Raw genomic sequence first — 25,355 nt, 5'->3', positions numbered from 1 at the left:
CAGGGAGACCCTAGAGCTGACTTCTCCACACAGGATGGAGCAGGTGGCAGGTGGGCAGGGCCTTGAATAGCACGCCAAGGAGATTGGGCTTTGCCCTGAGGACCAAGTGTTCTTAGCAGGTGTGGGCAGAGCTGGCAAGACCAGAGGCAGAAGATTCTGCCAACTCATCCCTCGGGCTGGGGCAGCAGGGCACCTCTCGGACACACGTAGTGAGTAGAAGGCCCATTGGAATGCAGGGACTCCAAGTCCTGAAGGAGCCTTGAGATCTCTGGACAGACTCAAGCCAGAGGAAATTTTCTGAAAGCGGCAAGCGTGTGTGCTTCAGAGCAAGCTCCCTGTCCCACCACTGGGCAGTCACTTTGCACACATCACCTCTTCATCCAAAAGCAGGAGGGTAGGGCTCCTCCAGCTCTGAAAGGAGATGCCAGGAGCTCTAAAAGCAGGGGAGGCGCTCTGGCTGACGCTTCCACGCTGGAAGGTGGGACAGGGTGGTGATTACACATGTGGGTTCCCAGGTTGTACACTTCAAACTTCCACTATGTCATGTCCACTATACCATAATAAAGTCGGAAAACAAAGAACGGGGGTTCTGGGCTACAACGCCCAGGCTGGAGTCTCAGCTCCACCACCAATAGGTGTGTGACCTTGTGCACGTTCCCTAAATCCTCTGGGCATCCGCTCTTCTTTAGCAAACTAGGGATCATGGTGAAATCTACCCCACAGACCTAGTCTGAGGATGTCATGGGATAATTCGTGTGAACACTTGGACTGCACCTGACACATTAGAAGGCTTCCATAAAATGAGCCTTTATGAGGACTGTTTCTCCAGCATTTTGCTTTGAAACCATCCTGGGAAGATTGAATAATAAGGAGCCTTTTGGGATTCTTGGATGTAGGAAGTACGAGTCTCCCCATGTTCCTAGTGAGGAAACTGAACCTCAGAAGGTTAAATACCGTGCAGCATCGCAAAGCTGAACAAGGGGCAAAGCGCAGTTGGGAGGCTGTCCATACCTCTCATCACCCAGCCTGGCCAGGAGGAGGGACACGCCAGCCTGAGCTTCACAGAGCATCTAGTTCAGAGGCGCAAAAATTTGGGGGCTGTCGGGCTTCCCTGGTGGCGCAGTGGTTAAGAATCCGCCTGCCAATGCAAGGGACACGGGTTCAATCCGTGGTCCGGGAAGATCCCACATGCCGCGGAGTAACTAAGCCCGTGCGCCACAACTACTGAGCCTACGCTCTAGAGCCCGCGAGCCACAACTACTGAAGCCCGTGCGCCTAGAGCCCGTGCCCTGCAACAAGGGAAGCCACCACAATGAGAAGCCCGTGCACCGCAACGAAGAGTAGCCTCTGCTCGCCGCAACTAGAGAAAGCTCGCGCGCAGCAACGAAGACCCAACGCAGACAAAAAAAAAAAAATGTGGGCTATAGGCTGTCGGCTGTCATGCCCTGGAGGGCCTGGAGGGCCTCTCCCAGACAGGGCTTGGGGTTGGGGGGAGGTGCAGGATCAGAGAAGGCGGCGGTGGAGGCAGGACCCCAGCCGGCCCCATCAACCACACAGGCCTGCGCTGCTCCACGGGTCGAGGGAGGCACCCTCATCTCGTCTTCCAAGCAGGAAAGACACCTGACCCGAGGCGGCCGAGCGCTCCATGCCAGGTAATGGGTCCCAGCTGCGGCCGCTGGCCCGCCAGCCCAGGCTCAGGCCCCGGCTCCCTGTGGTTCTGCAGCCTGGCCGAGCTGTAACTCAGAGCCTGGGTCTCTCCAGCCCCACGTCTGGAACCGCCCGCCTGCGGGTCTACAGAGAGCAGAGTAGGTGCTCAGGGCTCACTGGACGCTGAGACGACGCATGCGCGGTGCGTGGGCGCGTGCATGAGCGCCGGGCGTCGTCGGTGACGCCCGCCCCGTGGCGCGGCTCCCGCTCTCAGCAGCGCGGTGCTGAGAAGAGGGGCCTGCGGTGTGGGAGGACCCGGCCCCTGGAGCCTCACGGAGCACAGCAGCAGTAGCAGCAGAAGCAGCAGGCTGACCACCCGGAGCCGTCGTCCGAGTGACCGCTCGCGCTTCCCCTGCGCGCCCCACGCCCGGACTCAGAGGCCCCGAGGCCCAGCGCAGGGCCGGCTGCTGCCTCCGGGAAGAGGTGAGCAGAGAAGGGAGGTGAGGGGCCGGGGGCTGGGGGCTGGGCGCTGGGCCCCCTCCCAGGGAGGGACGAAGGGGCTGAACTGCACAGGCCTGGGGCAGGAACGCTTGGAAGAGTTAACAGGAAACCCACCAGCCAGAGTCTCCTCTCTGCTCCCCAAGAGGCTGGGGGTCGCTGGGGGGCCGAGGAGGGGGCGCGATGAGAGAGCGGGTCTGACCACAACCCGCTTCTTCCAGACGCCCATTTCCGAGGCGGGGGGGACCCCGAGGCAGAGCCCTTAGCCCACACGCGGGAGCCTTGTCACTTGGCTGTTTTATGTGGTTTGAAAGTGAATCGGGTTCTGGGTTTTGAGGCCAAGATACTTTTTTTTTTTTAACTCCCCCCCCCCCTTTCCTCTTTGGTGAGCTTGTTATGACTGGTTTTGGAGCCTGGCTTACGGAGCGGGGAGAGTGTGCAGGCTGTGCGGGTGTCGGGGCCCTGACAGGGGGAGGCAGCCCAGAGGGGGCCTGCGGAGGCCGGGCACCCCTGCAGGGGGCGGGGGCTGCCTCCCCAAGGGCAGGAGGAGGGGCGGTGGCGTAGTCCCACCTGGCCGGGGTTGGGGTGTAGGAGGTGGGGAGGTAGTTCTCTCAGCTGCGAGTACTTTGCGTCTGTGAGTTATTGTTCTCTGGTGCAGACGTCATTTACCCGCTCGACTGTTTCTCCTGTGCTGGGGCAGTCGAGGCCCACCAGGACGAGGGAAGCTTCAGGCGTGCCCTCGGCCAGCCCCAGGAGGCGGCTGGTGGTGCCCAGCTGTCCTGGGCAGGCTCGGGGGGCTGAGCGCCAGGGGTTTGGGGGGGCGCCCGGCGTGCACTGCCACCAGCATTCCACGGTGACCGCAGCCCGGGAGAGGCTGAGGATGCGGTCCCAGACTAAACATGAGACGGGAAAGCCTGCCTCTGAAAAATGGCTATTTTTACATCCCTCTTCCCCAAATTCCAAGATGCTGAGATACGATTTAAAACAAAAAGAAACCAGAAGAAAAAAAAAAAAGGATAGGGTGAAAAAAAGCCACCCGCTAATGAAACTTATTCGCTCTTCCAGCATTGCTGTGGAGTGCTTTTACCCAGCAGCCCGTTGAAAGAATGCTGATTTTGGAGGGCCCACCCAAACCTACAAAATCCATCACAGGAACAGGCCTGGAACTCTGTATTTTTAACTGGCACCCAGCTGACTCTTGTTCAGCACATCTGCTCATCGTGGGGCCTGCTGCCAGCCACTGAGCCGGGCGCTGGAGACACCGGGTGTTCAAATCCCAGGGAATTCACAGCCCCGTGGAGACACTTCCCACAAAAAGCAACCATCTAATATCCCTCATCCCAGTGGGGTCCAGGCAGAGCCAGTGAAAGCTCTTGTTGGAGGATCTGGGGTTGGTTTTGCAGCCCCAGAACCAGGAGTTCCTCTGGGCCTTGGAGGCAGAAGGCAGAAGGTTCTGGTTTCCAGGTGTGGGGTTGCCCCCAGCAGCCTGCGTCCAGCCCCCTTGCTCTGCAGTGGCCCAGCCCCCAGCCCTTTCTCAGCAGGAGAAGTCAAAGGTCACCGGGGACACTCCAGACAGGCTGCTGGCCCACTGAAAGGCCTCTTTCTTACAGCAAGCGAGTGCGAACCAGAGAGGGAAAGTCACTTGGCCCAGGTCGCCCAGCCAGGGTAACTGCAGAGCAAAAGCGAAACCGGCCTTGGGGCACACAGCTGTGCTTTGGCCTGGCTGTATTTCCTGCAGAATTAAAATTTGAGAGCAGAAGTGACCTCAGCAGAGATCTTTACAGTCCACCTTGAGTGTTTCAGTAAGGAGCCTGAGGCCAGGGAGGTGACACTCCTGCCCCAGGGCCACACAGCTCAGCAAACCTGGGCCAGAAGGGGGGCGGCCAGGCTGACAGGGCTGAGATCCAGGCGGGCAGGACCAGGCCTGGGTGCCAGGCAGCAGGCCGGACCATCGGTGCCCCCTTGTGGCCAAACACCAGAATGCCAGGCTTTCCCCCATGGCACCTTTCACCCCACAGGTCATCCATCAGCCAGTGAGGCTAAGGGGGTCTGTGGGTATGGCGACTCCTCAAGTGGCTGGCCAGAATTTTGGGGTGAACCCTTAGCTCATCCATGAGAGCTGCAGACACGCGGAGGACCCCAAGCTTAAGGGAGGTTCCTGCTGAGGTTAAAAAGCTTAAGTCGGGGATCTCTCCTGGCTCAGGCTTCAGTAGTTACAGAGCCCAGGTGCCACTTCCCCCAGAGCAGCCCCTCGGCAGCCCACCCATTGGCTAAATCCCTGGCCTGCTCGTTATCAGGCTGACTTTTCCAGGCAGGGATGCTGCAGTGCTTGGTCCGTGGTGCTTCTAAGAGTCCGTGAAAACATTTCAACTTGAAGTTCTTCCAAAACTGAAGAAGGAAAAAAATGAATATAATAATGATGAATATATAATAATCCAGCCTGGAATATGTAATAATCCTACAAACACAATCATGAAATATAATTTTTTTGTGTGTGTGTTGTTTTTTTTAATGGGGGAGGAGACCATGAACGCAGAAGTCCCTCAGGCCCACGACAGTCACAATGCGGCCTGGAGCTCTTATGAAGGCAAAAAAATACATTTCCAGAGAAGGAACAAGATTAGGCCATCCTCGTTTGTTTACACGGAGTGGATTGGCTCATCTGTTCTCTGAGACATGCAGACAATCTTGAATAAATGGTTTAACCTCTCAGAACCTTCTCTCATCTGAAAAACAGAGAGGAAAGGAATATGTCCCCAATACAGCTCCTGTGATATACAGTTGAGGCTCAAGAAATGGGAGCTTAATAATAATGTCACAGACCGGTAGCTTGTGTCCCCCCAGGTTCCTGTGTTGCCGCCCTAACCCGCACTGTGATGGTACGTGGAGGCAGGGCCTTGGGAGGTGATTAGGGGTAGATGAGGCCATGAGGGTCATGGGATTCGTTTTCTTACAAGAAGGGAGAGACCAGAGTTCCCTCCCTTCGCCCTGTGAGGACACGTGGAGAAGACCATTGTCTGCAAGCTGGGAAGCAGGCTCTCACCTGGGCCTGGCAGCACACAGGACAGTGAGAAACGAATGTGTGTTGTTTCAGCCCCTGGCCTGTGCTGTTGTGTTGCGTTGTGACAGCCCGAGCTGAGACGAATAACCTCCATCGTTATTCTTTGCAGGACTGACTGCTAGGCGGGGGGAAAAGCAGACTCATTTGCTTCGATCCCAAGGAGAAAATGAAGGCCAGTGAGTACGAACTTTACCATCATCTCAGAGCAAAGCCTGAGTTGTGCAAAGAGGGGACAGACGCCGTCTGGAAGTGGCCAGTCCCGCATGGCCGGGTGGGTGGGTGGTTAGAGCCTCCACTAAGGGTCGGGCCCAGGCCCATGCGCTGCCGTGGGAGGTACGGTGCGGGGGGAAGGAGGACGTCTCCCTCTGCAGGGGAGAGAGGACCAGCCTTAGGGAGAGTCACAGAGGGCCCGGAGGGTCTACTCTGTGTCCCTCTGGGTGGCAGTCCATCGCCGACCCACCAGCATGGCGGGGCTGGTTGCTGAGGTGGAAGTTGCCCTGATTTATCTCTGGTTTTCGCTGACTCTCTGGCTTGAGGACAGGGTGCTGCGGCCTCTTTCACCCTCCAGGCACTGTGGACGGGTCGTGAGGCCGGGCCGATCTGCCAGGACACCCTGATCACTGTTGGTTCACAGGTCAGACACCCTGATCACTATTGGTTCAAAGGTCAGAAACCCCAAAGGGCAGCTGAACTTGTGGCAACTGTGGAGACAAGCTGGTGTGGTCTGCGAGCTTAGGAACCTTCTGCAGCACAGGACCATCTTGACCATTTCCCGACCATTCCTCCCTGGCATTCTCTCTTTTCAACCTTCCGTAGTACCAGGGGTTGGCAAACTGTGGCCCATGAGCCAATTCTGGCCCACCACCTATTTTTGTAAATACAGTTTTATTGGAACACAGCCATGCAATTCATCTGTGGTTGACTTTGCCCTGTAATGACAAAGTAGAGTAGTTGCAACATACGTTCGAAAAAACTGAAAATGTTTACTATCTGGTTCTGTACAGAAAAAGTTTGTCAACCTCTGCTCTAAACCACAGGCAGTACCTATCTACCCCCAGACTTATTATGTAAAAATAATGAATCCTCCTATGTGTTAGACAAGAGGTCAGCTTTCTGTTATTCACAGCCTAATTGATAAAATAATACTTACACTTGAGGTACATAGAGTTTACACAGCTAAGGGAGCATAGCATAGCAACTTCGGGGAAATTAAGAAAAAAGCACATCCCAAATTCTCTTCATTAGAAGAAGGAGCATAGTCATCCAACTGGACATAGTCCTACATAACTCCAGGAGGCTCTATTCACACCATAGTCTGGGTGCAGTTGTGAAGTACACAGCCTGGGCAGCTGTACATGGCAGTCCTGTAGCCCTGCCTTCATCCATTCATTCAACCAGTATGTGTGGATTATCTCTGTGCCAGATACTGGGGAAGGTGAATATAACATGGTCCCCAAAACAGCTATACTCCAATAAAAATTAGTTTTAAAAAAATGGTCCCAGATCTTTAGAATCTTACAGTACAGAGGAAGTAAACCAAATATTGATATGTTAGGGACAGAACTATATCCCCCTTACCCCCAGTTCATGTTGAATCTATAACTCCCAACGTGACTGCATTTGGAGATGGGGTCTTTAACCAAGCTTTGGGGTAAGTGTCCTTGAGAGGCAAACATAATTCAGCACGTAGCTTAGCTCTGAGCCTGTGGGACAAGGACACGCTGGCCTGCCAGTCTACATTCAGACGTACGGTGAGCCATGGCTGGCACCTTCCCTAAGTTCAGGCAGGTGCACCCGACCCTGAGATTTTCCTTGACTGGTGTGCTGTTTGAGAAGCAGGAACAGACCTGGGAGATGTGAATACAGTTGCCTGGATTTCTTTCTTTCTTTTTAATATTTATTGATTTTTATTTTTGGCTGTGTCAGGTCTTACTTCATTGCAGTGCACAGGCTTCTCTCTAGTTGTGATGTGCAGGCTCCAGAGCACGTGGGCTCTGTAGTTTGCAGCACGTGGGCTCTGTAGTTGTGGCTCGAGGGCTCAGTAGTTGTGGCACGTGGGCTTAGTTGCCCCCACAGCATGTAGGATCTTAGTTCTCTGACCAGGGATCGAACCCGCATCCCCTGCATTGCAAGGCAGATTCTTAGCCACTGGACCACCAGGGAAGTCCCAGTTGCCCAGATTTCTTCTCTCTGGTCTAAATCAAAAGGCCCTCTTCTATCTGGGGGAGTAAAATGCTGACAGGCCCTGATGGGTCTCTGGGCTCACTTAGGCTGCGTACCTGACCTGTTCCAGGTGAAGTGTGTTGGACTTCGAGCTTCCGTCTCCCTTTGAATGCTTGATTTCCTGAAAATATACTATTTTGGAAAATAGTGTTTTCTTTCCCTCACCTCAGATGGGAACTCTTTCTGCTGCCCCTCCTGTCTCCCCGCTCGTTAAGTGTTGGCGTGAGGCCGTGTCAGAGAAAATGTGGCCTCTGCTCTGCCCAGCGGCCAGTCCTCCTACAAGTCTAGTGTCCTGCAGGGCCAGAACCGAGTCAGGTTAGGTTGTCCCAAAGGAGGACAAGAGAGCAAGGACGTGACATCTGGCTCCAAGAGGGACACAGACACGCCTCGGCCCTCATGGCAGAAAGGTCCTTCTCCTCCCTCCTGTATTACGTGCACAGCAGGTGCCCAGGGAGGCTGGTCCAAGCCTTAGATGAGGATGCATCTTCTTGGCCAGCAGAGCTGGGGCAAAGTCTAGAAGGAGGTTGCATTTTGCACACCTTATCCCCAAACCTGCACAGGGTCTTGCTGATGTTTCAGCCTGGTCTTGAGGGAATGCTGCAGGTGGAACCAGGGTCCTAAGCTGAGTGAAGGGGGTGGTCAGCCAGCTCCATCTCTTGATCCCTTTACTGTATGTGTGTGTGTGTGTGTGAGAGAGAGAGAGAGAGAGAGAGAGAGAGAGAGAGAGAGAGAGAGACTCTGCCATTTTCCCAGGAACTCAGGCTTAAATTCACGAGACCACCATCCAGACTTAATGCAGTCATTCTGTCAGTCCAGTTGCTTTTACATCTGAGCTGGCGGGCACAACCTTCCTCACTGTTGTCCCTCACTGCCGCCTCTCCTTACCTCTCCCCCACTCCTCAAAGAAACTTGAACGGGCCTCGCATCTCGTGCCTCCAACCTCTGCATCTGTTTGTCTGTCTCCCAGCTCCTGTTATTCCCTGACTAAAATCCCTCAGAATGTCCCCTCCACCTCCAGAATAAATTTCCCTGCCCTCCTTCCCTTCCACTGTATTTCCTGATGCCACATCACACATGTCCTAGGCCACAGTAGGTGGCCTTTACTGTGTTCCCTGGTGGTCCCTTTGTGGGCCCCCAACACCCATTTCACCCCAATGATTAGTCTAAGCAAATCTCCATCACTTCATTGCCAGCGATTGGTTCAGGAATGAACATTAGTCCAACTCTGCCCAATGTCTGCTGAGTGGGCGATGGGGCAGGGTTTGGGGAGCTGTGGAAAGATAAGGGATGTCTGCTAGGGAGATTTAGGGAAAGTTTCCCCCATCCTAAAAGAGAACCCCAGAAAAGAGATGATATCACTTAGGTCCTGGAGGGGAGCTAAGATCTTTGCTTTCCCCTCCCAACACCCAACTCAGAACCATGTATTGGACATCTAATACATTTCTACTAAATAAGGCATAGACAGATAAATGATAGAAATAGATAGATGGACAATAGATAGATATATAGATAGATACATAGACACATAGACGTGATGGATGGATGGATGGATGGCTGGCTGGCTGGCTGGCTAGGTGGAAGGAAGGGAGGGAGGGAAGAAGGGAGGGAGGAGAGGGGGAAGGAGGGAACATCAATAACATGGACAGCTGTTATCTCTGGCCTTGTGGGGATGCTGTTGGAGCCAAGTTAAAAGTCCTGGCTAGATAAGGAACCAAGATGGCGGAGTAGAAGGACGTGCTCTCACTCCCTCTTGTGAGAACGCCAGTCACGGCTAGCTGCTGGACAGTCATCGACAGGAGGACACTGGAGCTCACCAGAAAGGGTACCTCACATCCAAAGACAAAGGAGAAGCCACAATGAGACGGTAGGAGGGGCGCAGTCACAGTAAAATCAAATCCCATAACTGCTGGGTGGCTGACTCACAGACTGGAGAACACTTACACCACAGAAGTCCACCCACTGGAGTGAAGGTTCTGAGCCCCACGTCAGGCTTCCCAACCTGGGGTTCCAGCAACGGGAGGAGGAATTCCTAGAGAATCAGACTTTGAAGCCTAGTGGGATTTGATTGCAGGACTTCGACAGGACTGGGGGAAACAGAGACCCCACTCTTGGAGGGTACACACAAAGTCGTGTGCGCATCGGGACCCAGGGGAAGGAGCAGTGACCCCAGGGGAGACTGAGCCAGACCTACCTGCTAGTGTTGGAGGGTCTCCTGCAGAGGTGGGAGGTGGCTGTGGCTCATTGTGGGGATGAGGACACTGGCGGCGGAGGTTCTGGGAAGTACTCCTTGACGTGAGCCCTCCCAGAGTCTGTCATTGGCCCCACCAAAGAGTCCAGGTAGGCTCCAGTGTTGGGTCGCCTCAGGCCAAACAACCAACAGGGAGGGAACCCAGCCCCACCCATCAGCAGTCAAGGGGATTAAAGTTTTACTGAGCTCCGCCCACCAGAGCAACAGTCAGCTCTACCCATCACCAGTCCCTCCCATCAGGAAACTTACACAAGCCTCTTAGATAGCCTCATCCACCAGAGGGGCAGACAGCAGAAGCAAGAAGAACTACAGTCCTGCAGCCTGTGGAACAAAAACTACATTCACAGAAAGATAGACAAGATGAAAAGGCAGAGGGATATGTACCAGATGAAGGAACAAGATAAAACCCCAGAAAAACAACTAAATGAAGTGGAGATAGGCAACCTTCCAGAAAAAGAATTCAGAATAATGATAGTGAAGATGATCCAGGACCTCGAAAGAAGAATGGAGGCAAAGATCAAGAAGATGCAAGAAATGTTTAACAAAGACCTAAAAGAATTGAAGAACAAACAAACAGAGATGAACAATACAATAACTGAAATGAAAACTACACTAGAAGGAATCAGTAGCAGAATAACTGAGGCAGAAGAACGGATAAGTGACCTGGAAGACAGAATGGTGGAATTCACTCCTGCGGAACAGAATAAAGAAAAAAGAATGAAAAGAAATGAAGACAGCCTAAGAGACCTCTGGGACAACATTAAACACAACAACATTCGCATTATAGAGGTCCCAGAAGGAGAAGAGAGAGAGAAAGGACCCGAGAAAATATTTGAAGAGATTATAGTCGAAAACTTCCCTAACATGGGAAAGGAAATAGCCACCCAAGTCCAGGAAGCACAGCGAGTCCCAGACAGGATAATCCCAAGGAGAAACATGCCAAGACACATAGTAATCAAGTTGGCAAAAATTAAAGACAAAGAAAAATTATTGAAAGCAGCAAGGGAAAAACGACAAATAACATACAAGGGAGCTCCCATAAGGTTAACAGCTGATTTCTCAGCAGAAACTCTACAAGCCAGAAGGGAGTGGCATAATATACTTAAAGTGATGAAAGGGAAGAACCTACAACCAAGATTACTCTACCTGGCAAGGATCTCATTCAGATTCGATGGAGAAATCAAAAGCTTTACAGACAAGCAAAAGCTAAGAGAATTCAGCACCACCAAACCAGCTCTACAACAAATGCTAAAGGAACTTCTCTAAGTGGGAAACACAAGAGAAGAAAAGGACCTACGAAAACAAACCCAAAACAATTTAAAAAATGGTCATAGGAACATACATATCAGTAATTACCTTAAACGTGAATGGATTAAATGCTCCAACCAAAAGACACAGGCTTGCTGAATGGATACAAAAACAAGACCCATATATATGCTGTCTACAAGAGACCCACTTCAGACCTAGGGACACATAGAGGCTGAAAGTGAGGGGATGAAAAAAGATATTCCATGCAAGTGGAAATCAAAAGAAAGCTGGAGTAACAACACTCATATCAGATAAAATAGACTTTAAAATAAAGAATGTTACAAGAGACAAGGAAGGACACTACATAATGATCAAGGGATCAATCCAAGAAGAAGATAAAACAATTATAAATATATATACACCCAACATAGGAGCACCTCAATACATAAGGCAACTGCTAACAGCTATAAAAGAGGAAATCGACAGTAAGACAATAATAGTGGGGGACTTTAACACCTCACTTACACCAATGGACAGATCATCCCAAATGAAAATAAATAAGGAAACAGAAGGTTTAAATGAGACAATAGACCAGATAGACTTAATTGATATTTATAGGACATTCCATCCAAAAACAGATTACACTTTCTTTTTTTTTTTTAAACATCTTTATTGGAGTATAATTGCTTTACAATGGTGTGTTAGTTTCTGCTTTATAACAAAGTGAATCAGTTATACATATACATATGTCCCCATATCTCTTCCCTCTTGCATCTCCCTCCCTCCCACCCTCCCTATCCCACCCCTCTAGGTGGTCACAAAGCACAGAGCTGATCTCCCTCTGCTATGCGGTTGCTTCCCACTAGCTATCTATTTTACTTTTGGTAGTGTATATATGTCCATGCCACTGTCTCACTTTGTCACATCTTACCCTTCCCCCTCCCTATATCCTCAAATCCATTCTCTAGTAGGTCTGTGTCTTTATTCCCGTCTTGCCACTAGGTTCTTCATGACCTTTTTTTTTTTTTCCTTGGATTCCATATATATGTGTTAGCATACTGTATTTGTTTTTCTCTTTCTGACTTACTTCACTCTGTATGACAGACTCTAACTCCATCCACCTCACTACAAATAACTCCATTTCGTTTCTTTTTATGGCTGAGTAATATTCCATTGTATATATGTGCCACATCTTCTTTATCCATTCATCCGATGATGGACACTTAGGTTGCTTCCATGTCCTGGCTATTGTAAATAGAGCTGCAATGAACATTTTGGTACATGACTCTTTTTGAATTACGGTTTTCTCAGGGTATATGCCTAGTAGTGGGATTGCTGGGTTGTATGGTAGTTCTATTTTTAGTTGTTTAATGAACCTCCATACTGTTCTCCATAGTGGCTGTATCAATTTACATTCCCACCAACAGTGCAAGAGTGTTCCCTTTTCTCCACACCCTCTCCAGCATTTATTGTTTGTAGATTTTTTGATGATGGCCATTCTGACTGGTTTGAGGTGATATCTCATTGTAGTTTTGATTTGCATTTCTCTAATGATTAATGTTGTTGAGCATTCTTTCATGTGTTTGTTGGCAATCTGTATATCTTCTTTGGAGAAATGTCTGTTTAGGTCTTCTGCCCATTTTTGGATTGGGTTGTTTGTTTTTTTGTTATTGAGCTGCATGAGCTGCTTGTAAATTTTGGAGATTAATCCTTTGTCAGTTGCTTCATTTGCAAATATTTCTCCCATTCTGAGGGTTCTCTTTTCATCTTGTTTATGTTTTCCTTTGCTGTGCAAAAGCTTTTAAGTTTCATCAGGTCCCATTTGTTTATTTTTGCTTTTATTTCCATTTCTCTAGGAGGTGGGTCAAAAAGGATCTTGCTGTGATTTATGTCATAGAGTGTTCTGCCTATGTTTTCCTCTAAGAGTTTGATGGTGTCTGGCCTTACATTTAGGTCTTTAATCCATTTTGAGTTTATTTTTGTGTATGGTGTTAGGGAGTTTTCTAATTTCCTTCTTTTACATGTAGCTGTCCAGTTTTCCCAGCACCACTTACTGAAGAGGCTGCCTTTTCTCCACTGTATATGCTTGCCTCCTTTATCAAAGATAAGGTGACTATATGTGCGTGGGTTTATCTCTGGGCTTTCTATCCTGTTCCATTGATCTATATTTCTGTTTTTGTGCCAGTACCATACTGTCATGATTACTGTAGCTTTGTAGTATAGTCTGAAGTCAGGGAGCCTGATTCCTCCAGCTCCATTTTTCGTTCTCAAGGTTGCTTTGGCTCTTCGGAGTCTTTTGTTTTTCCATACAAATTGTGAAATTTTTTGTTCTAGTTCTGTGAAAAATGCCAGTGGTAGTTTGATAGGAATTGCATTGAATCTGCAGATTGCTTTGGGTAGTATAGTCATTTTCACAATGTTCATTCTTCCAATCCAAGAACATGGTACATCTCTCCATCTATTTGTATCATCTTTAATTTCTTTCATCAGTGTCTTATAATTTTCTGCATACAGGTCTTTTGTCTCCTTAGGTAGGTTTATTCCTAGATATTTTACTCTATTTGTTGCAATGGTAAATGGGAGTGTTTTCTTAATTTCTCTTTCAGATTTTTCATCATTAGTGTATAGGAATGCAAGAGATTTCTGTGCATTAATTTTGTATCCTGCTACTTTACCAAATTCATTGATTAGCTCCAGTAATTTTCTGGTAGCATCTTTAGGATTCTCTATGTATTATATCATGTCATCTGCAAACAGTGACAGCTTTACTTATTCTTTTCCAACTTGAATTCCTTTTATTTCTTTTTCTTCTCTGATTGCTGTGGCTAAAACTTCCAAAACTATGTTGAATAATAGTGGTGAGAGTGGGCAACCTTGTCTTCTTCCTGATCTTAGAGGAAATGGTTTCAGTTTTTCACCATTGAGGATGATGTTGGCTGTCAGTTTGTTATATATGGCCTTTATTATGTTGAGGAAAGTTCTCTCTGTGCCTACTTTCTGCAGGGCTTTTATCATAAATGGGTGTTGAATTTTGTCGAAAGCTTTCTCTGCATCTATTGAGATGATCATATGGTTTTTCTCCTTCAATTTGTTAATATGGTGTATCACGTTGATTGATTTGCATATATTGAAGAATCCTTGCATTCCTGGAATAAACCCCACTTGATCATGGTGTATGATCCTTTTAGTGTGCTGTTGGATTCTGTTTGCTAGTATTTTGAGGATGTTTGTATCTATGTTCATCAGTGATATTGGCCTGTAGTTTTCTTTCTTTGTGACATCTTTGTCTGATTTTGGTATCAGGGTGATGGTGGCCTCATAGAATGAGTTGGGGAGTGCTCCTCCCTCTGCAATATTTTGGAAGAGTTTGAGAAGGATAGGTGTTAGCTCTTCTCTAAATGTTTGATAGAATTCGCCTTTGAAGCCATCTGGTCCTGGGCTTTTGTTTGTTGGAAGATTTTTAATCACAGTTTCAATCTCACTGCTTGTGATTGGTCTGTTCATATTTTCTATTTCTTCCTGGTTCAGTTTCGGCAGGTTGTGCATTTCTAAGAATTTGTCCATTTCTTCCAGGTTGTCCATTTTATGGGCATAGAGTTGCTTGTAGTAATCTCTCATGATCGTTTGTATTTCTGCAGTGTCAGTTGTTACTTCTCCTTTTTCATTTCTAATTCTATTGATTTGAGTCTTCTCCCTTTTATTCTTGATGCGTCTGGCTAATGGTTTATCAATTTTGTTTATCTTCTCAAAGAACCAGCTTTTAGTTTTATTGATCTTTGCTATTGTTTCCTGCATTTCTTTTTCATTTATTTCTGATCTGATCTTTATGATTTCTTTCCTTCTGCTGGCTTTGGGGTTTTTTTGTTCTTCTTTCTCTAATTGCTTTAGGTGCAAGGTTAGGTTGTTTATTTGAGTTGTTTCCTGTTTCTTGAGGTAGGCTTGTATTGCTATAAACTTTCCTCTTAGAACTGCTTTTGCTGCATCCCATAGGTTTTGGGTCGTTGTGTCTCCATTGTCATTTGTTTCTAGGTATTTTTTGATTTCCCCTTTGATTTCTTCAGTGATCACTTCGTTATTAAGTAGTGTATTGTTTAGCCTACATGTGTTTGTATTTTTTACAGATCTTTTCCTGTAATTGATATCTAGTCTCATAGCGTTGTGGTCGGAAAAGATACTTGATACGATTTCAATTTTCTTAAATTTACCAAAGCTTGATTTGTGACCCAAGATACGATCTATCCTGGAGAATGTTCCATGAGCACTTGAGAAAAACGTGTATTCTGTTGTTTTGGGGTGGTATGTCCTATAAATATCAATTAAGTCCATCTTGTTTAATGTATCATTTAAAGCTTGTGTTTCCTTATTTATTTTCACTTTGGATGATCTGTCCATTGGTGAAAGTGGGGTGTTAAAGTTCCCTGCTATGATTGTGTTACTGTCGATTTCCCCTTTTATGGCTGTTAGTTTTTGCCTTATGTATTGAGGTGCTCCTATGTTGGGTGCATAAATATTTACAATTGTTATATCTTCTTGGATTGATCCCTTGATCATTATGTAGTGTCCTTCTTTGTCTCTTGTAATAGTCTTTGTTTTAAAGTCTATTTTGTCTGATATGAGAATTGCTACTCCAGCTTTCTTTTGATTTCCATTTGCATGGAATATCTTTTTCCATCCCCTCACTTTCAGTCTGTATGTGTCACTAGGTCTGAAGTGGGTCTCTTGTAGACATCATATTTACGGGTCTTGTTTTTGTATCCCTTCAGCCAGTCTATATCTTTCGGTTGGATCATTTAATCCATTTACATTTAAGGCAATTATCGATATGTATGTTCCTATTACCATTTTTTAAATTGTTTTGGGTTTGTTATTGTAGGTCTTTTCCTTCTCTTGTGTTTCCTGCCTAGAGAAGTTCCTTTAGCATTTGTTGTAAAGCTGGTTTGGTGGTGCTGAACTCTCTCAGCTTTTGCTTGTCTGTAAAGGTTTTAATTTCTCCATCAAATCTGAATGAGATCCTTGCTGGGTCGAGTAATCTTGGTTGTAGGCTTTTCTCCTTCATCACTTTAAATATGTCCTGCCACTCCCTTCTGGCTTGCAGAGTTTCTGCTGAAAGATCAGCTGTTAACCTTATGGGGATTCCCTTGTATGTTATTTGTTGTTTTTCCCTTGCTGCTTTTAATATGTTTTCTTTATATTTAATTTTTGATAGTTTGATTAATATGTGTCTTGGTGTGCTTCTCCTTGGATTTATCCTGTATGGGACTCTCTGTGCTTCCAGGACTTGAGTAACTATTTCCTTTCCCATATTAGGGAAGTTTTCAACTATACCCTCTTCAAATATTTTCTCAGTCCCTTTCTTTTTCTCTTCTCCTTCTGGGACCCCTATAATTCGAATGTTGCTGCGTTTAATGTTGTCACAGAGGTCTCTGAGACTGTCCTCAGTTCTTTTCATTCCTTTTTCTTTATTCTGCTCTGCAGTAGTTATTTCCACTATTTATCTTCCAGGTCACTTATCCGTTCTTCTGCCTCAGTTATTCTGCTATTGATCCCTTCTAGAGTATTTTTAATTTCATTTATTTTGTTGTTCATCGTTGCTTGGTTCCTCTATAGTTCTTCTATGTCCTTGTTAAATGTTTCTTGCATTTTGTCTATTCTATTTCCAAGATTTTGGATCTTTACTGTCATTATTCTGAATTCTTTTTCAGGTAGATTGCCTATTTCCTCTTCATTTGTTAGGTCTGGTGTGTTTTTACCTTGCTCCTTCATCTGCTGTGTGTTTTTCTGTCTTCTCATTTTGCTTATCTTACTGTGTTTGGCTTCTCCTTTTCGCAGGCTGCAGGTTCGTAGTTCCTGTTGTTTTTGGTATCTGTCCCCAGTGGCTAAGGTTGGTTCAGTGGGTTGTGTAGGCTTCCTGGTGTAGGGAACTAGTGCCTGATTTCTGGTGGATAAGGCTGGATCTTGTCTTTCTGGTGGGCAGGTCCACATCTGGTGGTGTGTTTCGGAGTGTCTGTTGCCTGATTATGATTTTAGGCAGCCTCTCTGCTAATGGATGGAGCTTGTTCCTGTCTTGCTAGTTGTTTGGCATAGGGTGTCCAGCACTGTAGCTTGCTGGTCGTTGAGTGAAACTGGGTCTTGGTGTTGAGATGGAGATCTCTGGGAGATTTTCGCCATTTGGTATTACGTGGAGCTGGGAGGTCTCTTGTGGACCAGTGTCCTGAAGTTGGCTCTCCCACCTCAGAGGCACAGCCCTGATGCCTGGCTGGAGCACCAAGAGCCTTTCATCCACCTGGCTCAGAATAAAAGGGAGAAAAAATAGAAAGAAAGAAAGAAAGAGGATAAAATAAAATAAAGATAAAATAAAATAAAGTTATTAAAATAAAAAATAATTATTAAGAAAAAAAAATTTTTTAAGTAAAAAAAAACAACGGACGGACAGAAACCTAGGACAAATTGTGAAAGCAAAGCTATACAGACAAAATCTCACACAGAAGCATACACATACACAGTCACAAAAAGAGGAAAAGGGGAAAAAATAATATATCTTGCTCCCAAAGTCCACCTCCTCAATTTGGGATGTTTCGTTGTCTATTCAGGTATTCCACAGCTGCAGGTACATCAAGTTGTTTGTGGAGCTTTAATCCGCTGCTTCTGAGGCTGCTGGGAGAAATTTCCCTTTCTCTTCTTTGTTCGCACAGCTCCCGGGGTTCAGCTTTGGATTTGGACCCGCCTCTGCGTGTAGGTCGCCTGAGGGCGTCTGTTCTTTGCCCAGACAGGACGGGGTTAAAGGAGCAGCTGCTTCGGGGGCTCTGGCTCACTCAGGCCAGGGGGAGGGAGGGGTACGGATGCGGGGCGAGCCTGCAGTGGCAAAGGCCGGCGTGACGTTGCAGCAGCCTGAGGCGTGCCGTGCGTTCTCCCGGGGAAGTTGTCCCTGGATCACAGGACCCTGGCAGTGGCGGGCTGCACAGGCTCCTGGGAGGGGCGGTGTGGATAGTGACCTGTGCTTGCACACAGGCTTCTTGGTGGCGGCAGCAGCAGCCTTAGCGTCTCATGCCCATCTCTGGGGTCTGTGCTGATAGCCGCGGCTCGCGCCCCTCTCTGGGGCTCTTTTAGGTGGCACTCTGAATCCCCTCTTCTCGCGCACCAGGAAACAAAGAGGCAAGAAAAAGTCTCTTGCCTGTTCGGCAGCTCCAGACCTTTTCCCGGACTCCTTCCCGGCTAGCTGTGGTGCACTAAACCCTTCAGGCTGTGTTCACGCCGCCAACCCCAGTCCTCTCCCTGGGATCCGACCGAAGCCCGAGCCTCAGCTCCCAGCCCCCGCTCACTCGAGCGGGCGAGCAGACAAGCGTCTCAGGCTGGTGAGTGCTGGTCGGCACCGATCCTCTGTGCGGGAATATCTCCGCTTTGCCCTCCGCACCCCTGTTGCTGCCCTCTCCTCCTTGGCTCCGAAGCTTCCCCCCTCTGCCACCCACAGTCTCCACCCGCAAAGGGGCTTCCTAGTGTGTGGAAACCTTTCCTCCTTCACAGCTCCCTCCCACTGGTGCAGGTCCCGTCCCTATTCTTTTGTCTCTGTTTTTTCTTTTTTCTTTTGCCCTACCCAGGTACGTGGGGATTTTCTTGCCTTTTGGGAGGTCTGACGTCTTCTGCCAGCGTTCAGTGGGTGTTCTGTAGGAGCAGTTCCACGTGTAGATGTATTTCTGATGTATCTGTGGGGAGGAAGGTGATCTCCGCGTCTTACTCTTCTGCCATCTTCTCCTCTCTCAGATTACACGTTCTTCTCAAGTGCACACGGAACGTTCTCCAGGAGAGATCACATCTTGGGTCACAAATCAAGCCTCAGTAAATTTAGGAAAATTGAAATCATATCAAGCATCTTTTCTGACCACAACGCTATGAGATTAGAAATGAATTACAGGGAAAAAAACGTAAAAAACACAAACACATGGAGGCTAAACAATACGTTACTAAATAACCAAGAGATCACTGAAGAAATCAAAGAGGAAATCAAAAAATACCTAGAGACAAATGACAATGAAAACATAACGATCCAAAACCTATGGGATGCAGCAAAAGCAGTTCTAAGAGGGAAGTTTATAGCTATACAAGCCTACCTCAAGAAACAAGAAAAATCTCAAATAAACAATCTAACCTTAGACCTAAAGGAACTAGAGAAAGAAGAACAAACAAAACCCAAAGTTAGCAGAAGGAAATAAATCATAAAGATCAGATCAGAAATAAATGAAATAGAAACAAAGAAAACAATAGCAAAGATCAGTAAAACTAAAAGCTGGTTCTTTGAGAAGGTAAACAAAATCAATAAACCATTAGCCAGACTCATCAAGAAAAAGAGGGAGAGGACTCAAATCAATAAAATTAGAAATGAAAAAGGAGAAGTTAACAACAGACACCACAGAAATAAAAAGCATCCTAAGAGACTTCTACAAGCAACTCTATGCCAATAAAATGGACAACCTGGAAGAAATGTACAAATTCTTAGAAAGGTATAACCGTCCAAGACTGAACCAGGAAGAAATAGAAAATATGAACAGACCAATCACAAGTAATGAAATTGAAACTGTGATTAAAAATCTTCCAACAAACAGAAGTCCGGGACCAGATGGCTTCATAGGTGAATTCTATCAAACATGTAGAGAAGAGCTAACACCCATCCTTCTCAAACTCTTCCAAAAAATTGCAGAGGAAGGAACACTCCCAAACTCATTCTCTGAGGCCACCATCACCCTGATACCAAAACCAAAGATACTACAAAAAAAGAAAATTACAGACCAATATCACTGATGAATATAGATGCAGAAATTCTCAACAAAATAGTAGCAAACAGAATCCAACAACACATTAAAAGGATCATACACCACAATCAAGTGGGATTTAACCCAGGGATGCAAGGATTCTTCAGTATACACAAAGCAATCAATGTGATACACACTATTAACAAATTGAAGCATAAAAACCATATGATCATCTCAATAGATGCAGAAAAAGCTTCTGACAAAATTCAACACCCATTTACGATAAAAAGTCTCCAGAAAGTGGGCATAGAGGGAACCTACCTCAACCTAATAAAGGCCATATACGACAAACCCACAGCAAACATCATTCTCAATGGTGAAAAACTGAAAGCATTTCCTCTAAGATCAGGAACAAAACAAGGTTGCCCACTCTCACCACTATTATTCAACATAGTTTTGGAAGTCCTAGCCACGGCAATCAGAGAAGAAAAAGAAATAAAAGTAATACAAGTTGGAAAAGAAGAAGTAAAACTGTCACTGTTTGCAGATGACCTGATACTATACATAGAGATCCTAAAAATGCCACCAGAAAACTACTAGAGCTAATCAATGGATTTGGTAAAGTAGCAGGATAAAAAATTAATGCACAGAAATCTCTTACATTCCTATAAACTAATGATGAAAGATCTGAAAGAGAAATTAAGGAAACACTCCCATTTGCCATTGCAACAAAAAGAATAAAATACCTAGGAATAAACCTACCTAGGGAGACAAAAGACCTGTATGCAGAAAACTATAAGACACTGATGAAAGAAATTAAAGATGATACCAACAGATGGAGAGATATACCATGTTCTTGGATTGGAAGAATCAATATTGTGAAAATGACTGTACTACCCAAAGCAATCTACAGATTCAATGCAATCCCTATCAAATTACCAATGGCATTTTTTACAGAGCTAGAACAAAAAATCTTAAAATTTGTATGGAGACACAAAAGACCCCAAATAGCCGAAGCAGTCTTGAGGGAAAAAAACAGAGCTGGAGGAATCAGACTCCCTGACTTCAGACTATACTACATAGCTACAGTAATCAAGACAATATGGTACTGGCACAAAAACAGAAATAGATCAATGGAACAAGATGGAAAGCCCAGAGATAAACCCACACACCTATGGTCAACTAATCTATGACAAAGGAGGCAAGGATATACAATGGAGAAAAGACAGTTTCTTCAATAAGTGGTGCTGGGAAAACTGGACAGCTACATGTAAAAGAATGAAATTAGAACACTCCCTAACACCAAACACAAAAATAAACTCAAAATGGATTAGAGACCTAAATGTAAGACCAGACACTGTAAAACTTTTAGAGGAAAACATAGGAAGAACACTCTTTGACATAAATCACAGCAAGATCTTTTTTGATCCACCTCCTAGAGTAATGGAAATAAAAACAAAAATAAACAAATGGGACCTAATGAAACTTTAAAGCTTTTGCACAGCAATGGAAACCATAAACAAGATGAAAAGACAACCCTCAGAATGGGAGAAAATATTTGCAAACGAATCATCAGACAAAGGATTAATCTCCAAAATATATAAACAGCTCATGCAGCTCAATATTAAAGAAACAAACAACCCAATCCAAAAATGGGCAGAAGACCTAAATAGACATTTCTCCAAAGAAGACATACAGATAGCCAAGAAGCACATGAAAAGCTGCTCAACATCACTAATTATTAGAGAAATGCAAATCAAAACTGCAATGAGGTATCACCTCACACCAGTTAGAATGGGCATCATCAGAAAATCTACAAACAACAAATGCTGGAGAGGGTGTGGAGAAAAGGGAACCCTCTTGCACTGTTGGTGGGAATGTAAATTGGTGCAGCCACTATGGAGAACAGTATGGAGGTTCCTTAAAAAACTAAAAATAGAATTACCATATGATCCAGCAATCCCACTACTGGGCATATGCCCAGAGAAAACCATAATTCAAAAAGACACATGCACCCCAATGTTCATTGCAGCACTATTTACAATAGCCAGGTCATGGAAGCAACCTAAATGCCCATCAACAGACGAATGGATAAAGAAGGTGTGGTACATATATACAATGGAATATTACTCAGCCATAGAAAGGAACGAAATTGGGTCATTTGTTGAGACGTGGATGGATCTAGAGACGGTCATACAGAGTGAAGTAAGTCAGAAAGAGAAAAACAAATATCGTATATTAACGCCTGTATGTGGAACCTAGAAAAATGGTACAGATGAGCCGGTTTGCAGGGCAGAAGTTGAGACACATATTTAGAGAACAAACGTATGGACACCAAGGGAGGAAAGCCGTGGGGGGTGGGGATGGTGGTGTGATGAATTGGGTGATTTGGATTGACATGTATACACTGATGTGTATAAAATTGATGACTATTAAGAACCTACTGTATAAAAAAGTAAATAAAATAAAATTTAAAAATTTTTTAAAAAACCAAAAACTAATACTAAACTTTCTTTGGGTTATTGGGTTATTTGTATGGAAATATGTTAATATAAATGTTTCAGACATTACATGAAATTCCTAAAAATCTTATATGTTCTGGTATAATGTTATAAGTCATAATTCTAGTTATTATTTTAAAATGTATATCAGAAATAACTAAATTTCCTTGTCAATTGCATTATTATGAACTTTCATCAAATCTTTAACCACGGTCATTTTTAAGTCTTTTGTCATTTACAGACAGTTCTGGGTGTACTCTGATGCTTTTGCAAAAATGTTCCTATAAAAGGTTTCATCTTCAAGGAATTCATGGAAAAGACTGACAAGTACAGGTTTCTGGTAACTGACTATACTGCTGAACTGAATGAATAAGCATTTTCAGAACTCTAATGGAAAACTGATGAATTCATAAAAGTGCTAACAAAAGATCAAGATAAAAAAAATTAATTACATGGGACTGAGTGAACTGATGAGGATGATTATAATTTTTGTGACTTTCTGTTTGAATTAAAAAAAAAAAACTGTAACAGAAAAAAAAAAAAAAAGTCCTGGCTGCACTGGGCAAGGGCTGGGTCCCCACTCTGTCTGTAGCTTCCTGAGCACCATGAGAAACACTCCTGACCCCAGGTACCTGCCTTCCTCAGTGTCCCGCCCGGGAACCAGCCCAGGTGGGCATTCTAATCTCCTAAGGGGATCAGATGTCCCAGTTTGGGCAAAAGGACCTCCTGAGGAAATAAGGTGCAGCTGAGGGTTCAGTCTAGCAAATCCCTAGAAGGGAGAGAAGCATTCCCATCCTGCCATGCACTCGGATGCAGCCACTTCCCAAGTTACATTTTTATTCTGCTGTTTTCAGTGCAGAAAATGGCAGCACGCCCTCTCCTTTACTTTATGAAGCTGCTCAAGGGCCAAACTTTACCAGGGGCCTGGATTCACTTGGAAATATAAAAAACACCAGAGGAAACTCAATCCACGGTGGCCTGCCCTCGTTCACTGGTAAGACAGAGATTTATGCAACGTCTCTGGATCTCTTCCGGTCATACATCACTTCCTTCAGCCATCGGAAGGAACATCCTGAGGAAAATAATGATTCACACCAGGGCTGTGATCAGAGCCATCTGTCCGCACCAAGTCCATACAATTACAGTGTTCACTTCCTGAGGTTCAAACGCTTGGCTGCATCTGGAAGTCGACACAAGACGGCAGCAGAGAGAAAGTGCTATTCTTTGTAGCCAGGAGCTGCGAAGCAGCGTTCCAAGGACTCCAGCCTCAGAAGCCTGGCTCCCTGCGACTCCTCCAGGAAGCACGGAGCAGGGTCCACGACGGCAAATGGCCTCGGCTGTGCCTGGCATCGCGAGGCTGCATACATCTCCCTAAAGTACTGGACGTCAAGGACATTTCACTAAACGGGGCCTAGAAGCTAAAATCCGAGAGCCTGGTGAAGGGGAAACCGCAGCGGGCAGAGCAGTGGTCCCCAAAGTGTGGGTCTTCCCGACACCCCTCCAGCAGCAGCTGCGTTCCCCTGGAACCTACTGGAAATGCAGATTTTTGGACCTCACCCCAGACCCACTGAATCAGGTTGTCTGGGGGTGGGGCCCAGCAGTCTGTTTTAACAAACCTCCCAGGTGACTCAGATCCATGCAAAAGTTTGGGAACCACTGGAACAGAAGCTGAGGAAAGCCCCATGACCACCTTCATCTCCTCCCTGGCAGATCAGGGTGTGGGATTGGCTATTTTAGGTCCGTTTGACCCCAACCCTGGAAATCCCAGCCTAGCTGCTCTCAGGCATTACCCCCTGACGGAAGACAATGCTTAGTAGGTAGCAGACTATGCTACATATTTTAATAAATGCCGATTTTTAAGCCACATTTTTGCTTGGCAAATGGTGGGTCCTAAGTTTATGTTCAATAGACACCACCATGTTGAATCACGACCATCAGATTTGCAAAATACTCCTTTCTTGTGTTAGTCAAGGTTCTCCCCGGAAACAGAACCAATGGGATATGCATATCCATGCAGACAGAGAGTGGGGGATTTATCACACAGAGCTCACTCGATTATGGAGGCGGAAAGTCCCACCATCTGTCTGCAAGCTGGAGACCCAGGGAGCTGGTGGTGTAGTTCAGTCCAAACCTGGAAGCCTGGGGACCAGAGACACCAATAGTGTAAGTCCCAGTGCGAGGGCAGGAGAAAGCCCACGTCCAGCTCAGCAGTCAGGCAGAGAGTAGATATCCCCTCCTCCCCGTCTTTGTTCTCTCCAGGCCATCGAAGGTTTGGATGGCGCCCGCACATTGATGACAGTCATCTTCTTTACTCGACAGTGGTCTTCTTTACTCAGTCTACTGATTCAAATGCTCATCTCTTGCAAAGAGACCCTCACAGACACCCCAGAATAATGTTTAACCTGCTACCTGGGCATCCCTTGGCCCAGTCAAGCTGACCCATAAAATTAACCATCACATTCTTCATAGAATCCCTTCCTCCCAATCCACCCCGAGGCCTCCCACCCCTGAATGTTACTCCAGGTAGTAACCAAACTCTGCTGGGACAAGTTTTCAACATCTCTTTCACCCCTAAATTGTTTCTTTCTCATCCAACTTTTGCCCAATAACTTAGAAATTGATTTTCCTCTCTCTCATTATTCATTTTATCTCTCACACTCTTCTCCCATTTTGGGCACCAAACTGGACTTTCAGGTGACTCACAGGAGTCCTGGAGGCATACCTGTGACAAAAGGCACCACCTCCGTTTAAAGTCACATCGGTGGGACAACCCACGTTACAAACTTCTAAAACCAAAAGTGCCTTGGGCATCTTGGTAAAGGTTTCCTCCTCCTGCTTTCTCTCAAGTTCAATATAAACCAAATGCCTGTCTTTGAAATTGTGTTTTGTTTAGTCTCGAGTGCATTCGGTCCTGATCCTTTACCGTCCAGCCTTTGGACTCCGTCATGCTTCCATTTGGGGGTGATGGCCCCTCCCCGAGCAGTGTCCCCACAGCCCTGAGCAGAGCCCTCGAGTTTGCAGTCAGCTGGCTGCCTTGCTTTGGGTTTTATTCCTCTGTGACCAGGGCAGGCCCTAGCAGGATGCTCTAACCATCATAGGCAATCAGTTAAACCGATTACATGTTTCTAAAACACAAAGGAATACGTTGTTGCAGGCTGGCCTGGAAACTTGTCATATTTGTTTCT

The 25,355-nt window shown here is 46.1% G+C and overlaps 1 protein-coding gene and 1 long non-coding RNA gene across 2 annotated transcripts in view; one reads left to right on the top strand and one right to left on the bottom strand.

The window, feature by feature from the left end:
- Positions 1-1,496: 1,496 nt before the first annotated feature.
- Positions 1,497-25,168, top strand: LOC130707614 (uncharacterized). Its single transcript, XR_009007539.1, has 3 exons — positions 1,497-2,130; positions 5,316-5,382; positions 18,684-25,168. It is a non-coding gene; the product is annotated as an uncharacterized LOC130707614 (long non-coding RNA).
- ASB13 (ankyrin repeat and SOCS box containing 13) overlaps positions 17,186-25,355 on the bottom strand; it is a 41,435-nt gene continuing 33,265 nt past the window's right edge. Inside the window, exon 6 of the mRNA XM_057543273.1 lies at positions 17,186-17,208. Coding sequence (XP_057399256.1) covers positions 17,201-17,208 — 8 coding nt within the window. The 3' untranslated portion in view covers positions 17,186-17,200. The remainder of the gene's footprint in view (positions 17,209-25,355) is intronic.

Source organism: Balaenoptera acutorostrata, chromosome 3 (assembly GCF_949987535.1).
Source record: "Balaenoptera acutorostrata chromosome 3, mBalAcu1.1, whole genome shotgun sequence".
NCBI lineage: Eukaryota > Metazoa > Chordata > Mammalia > Artiodactyla > Balaenopteridae > Balaenoptera > Balaenoptera acutorostrata.
This window is presented reverse-complemented; position numbering and strand designations above follow the sequence as displayed.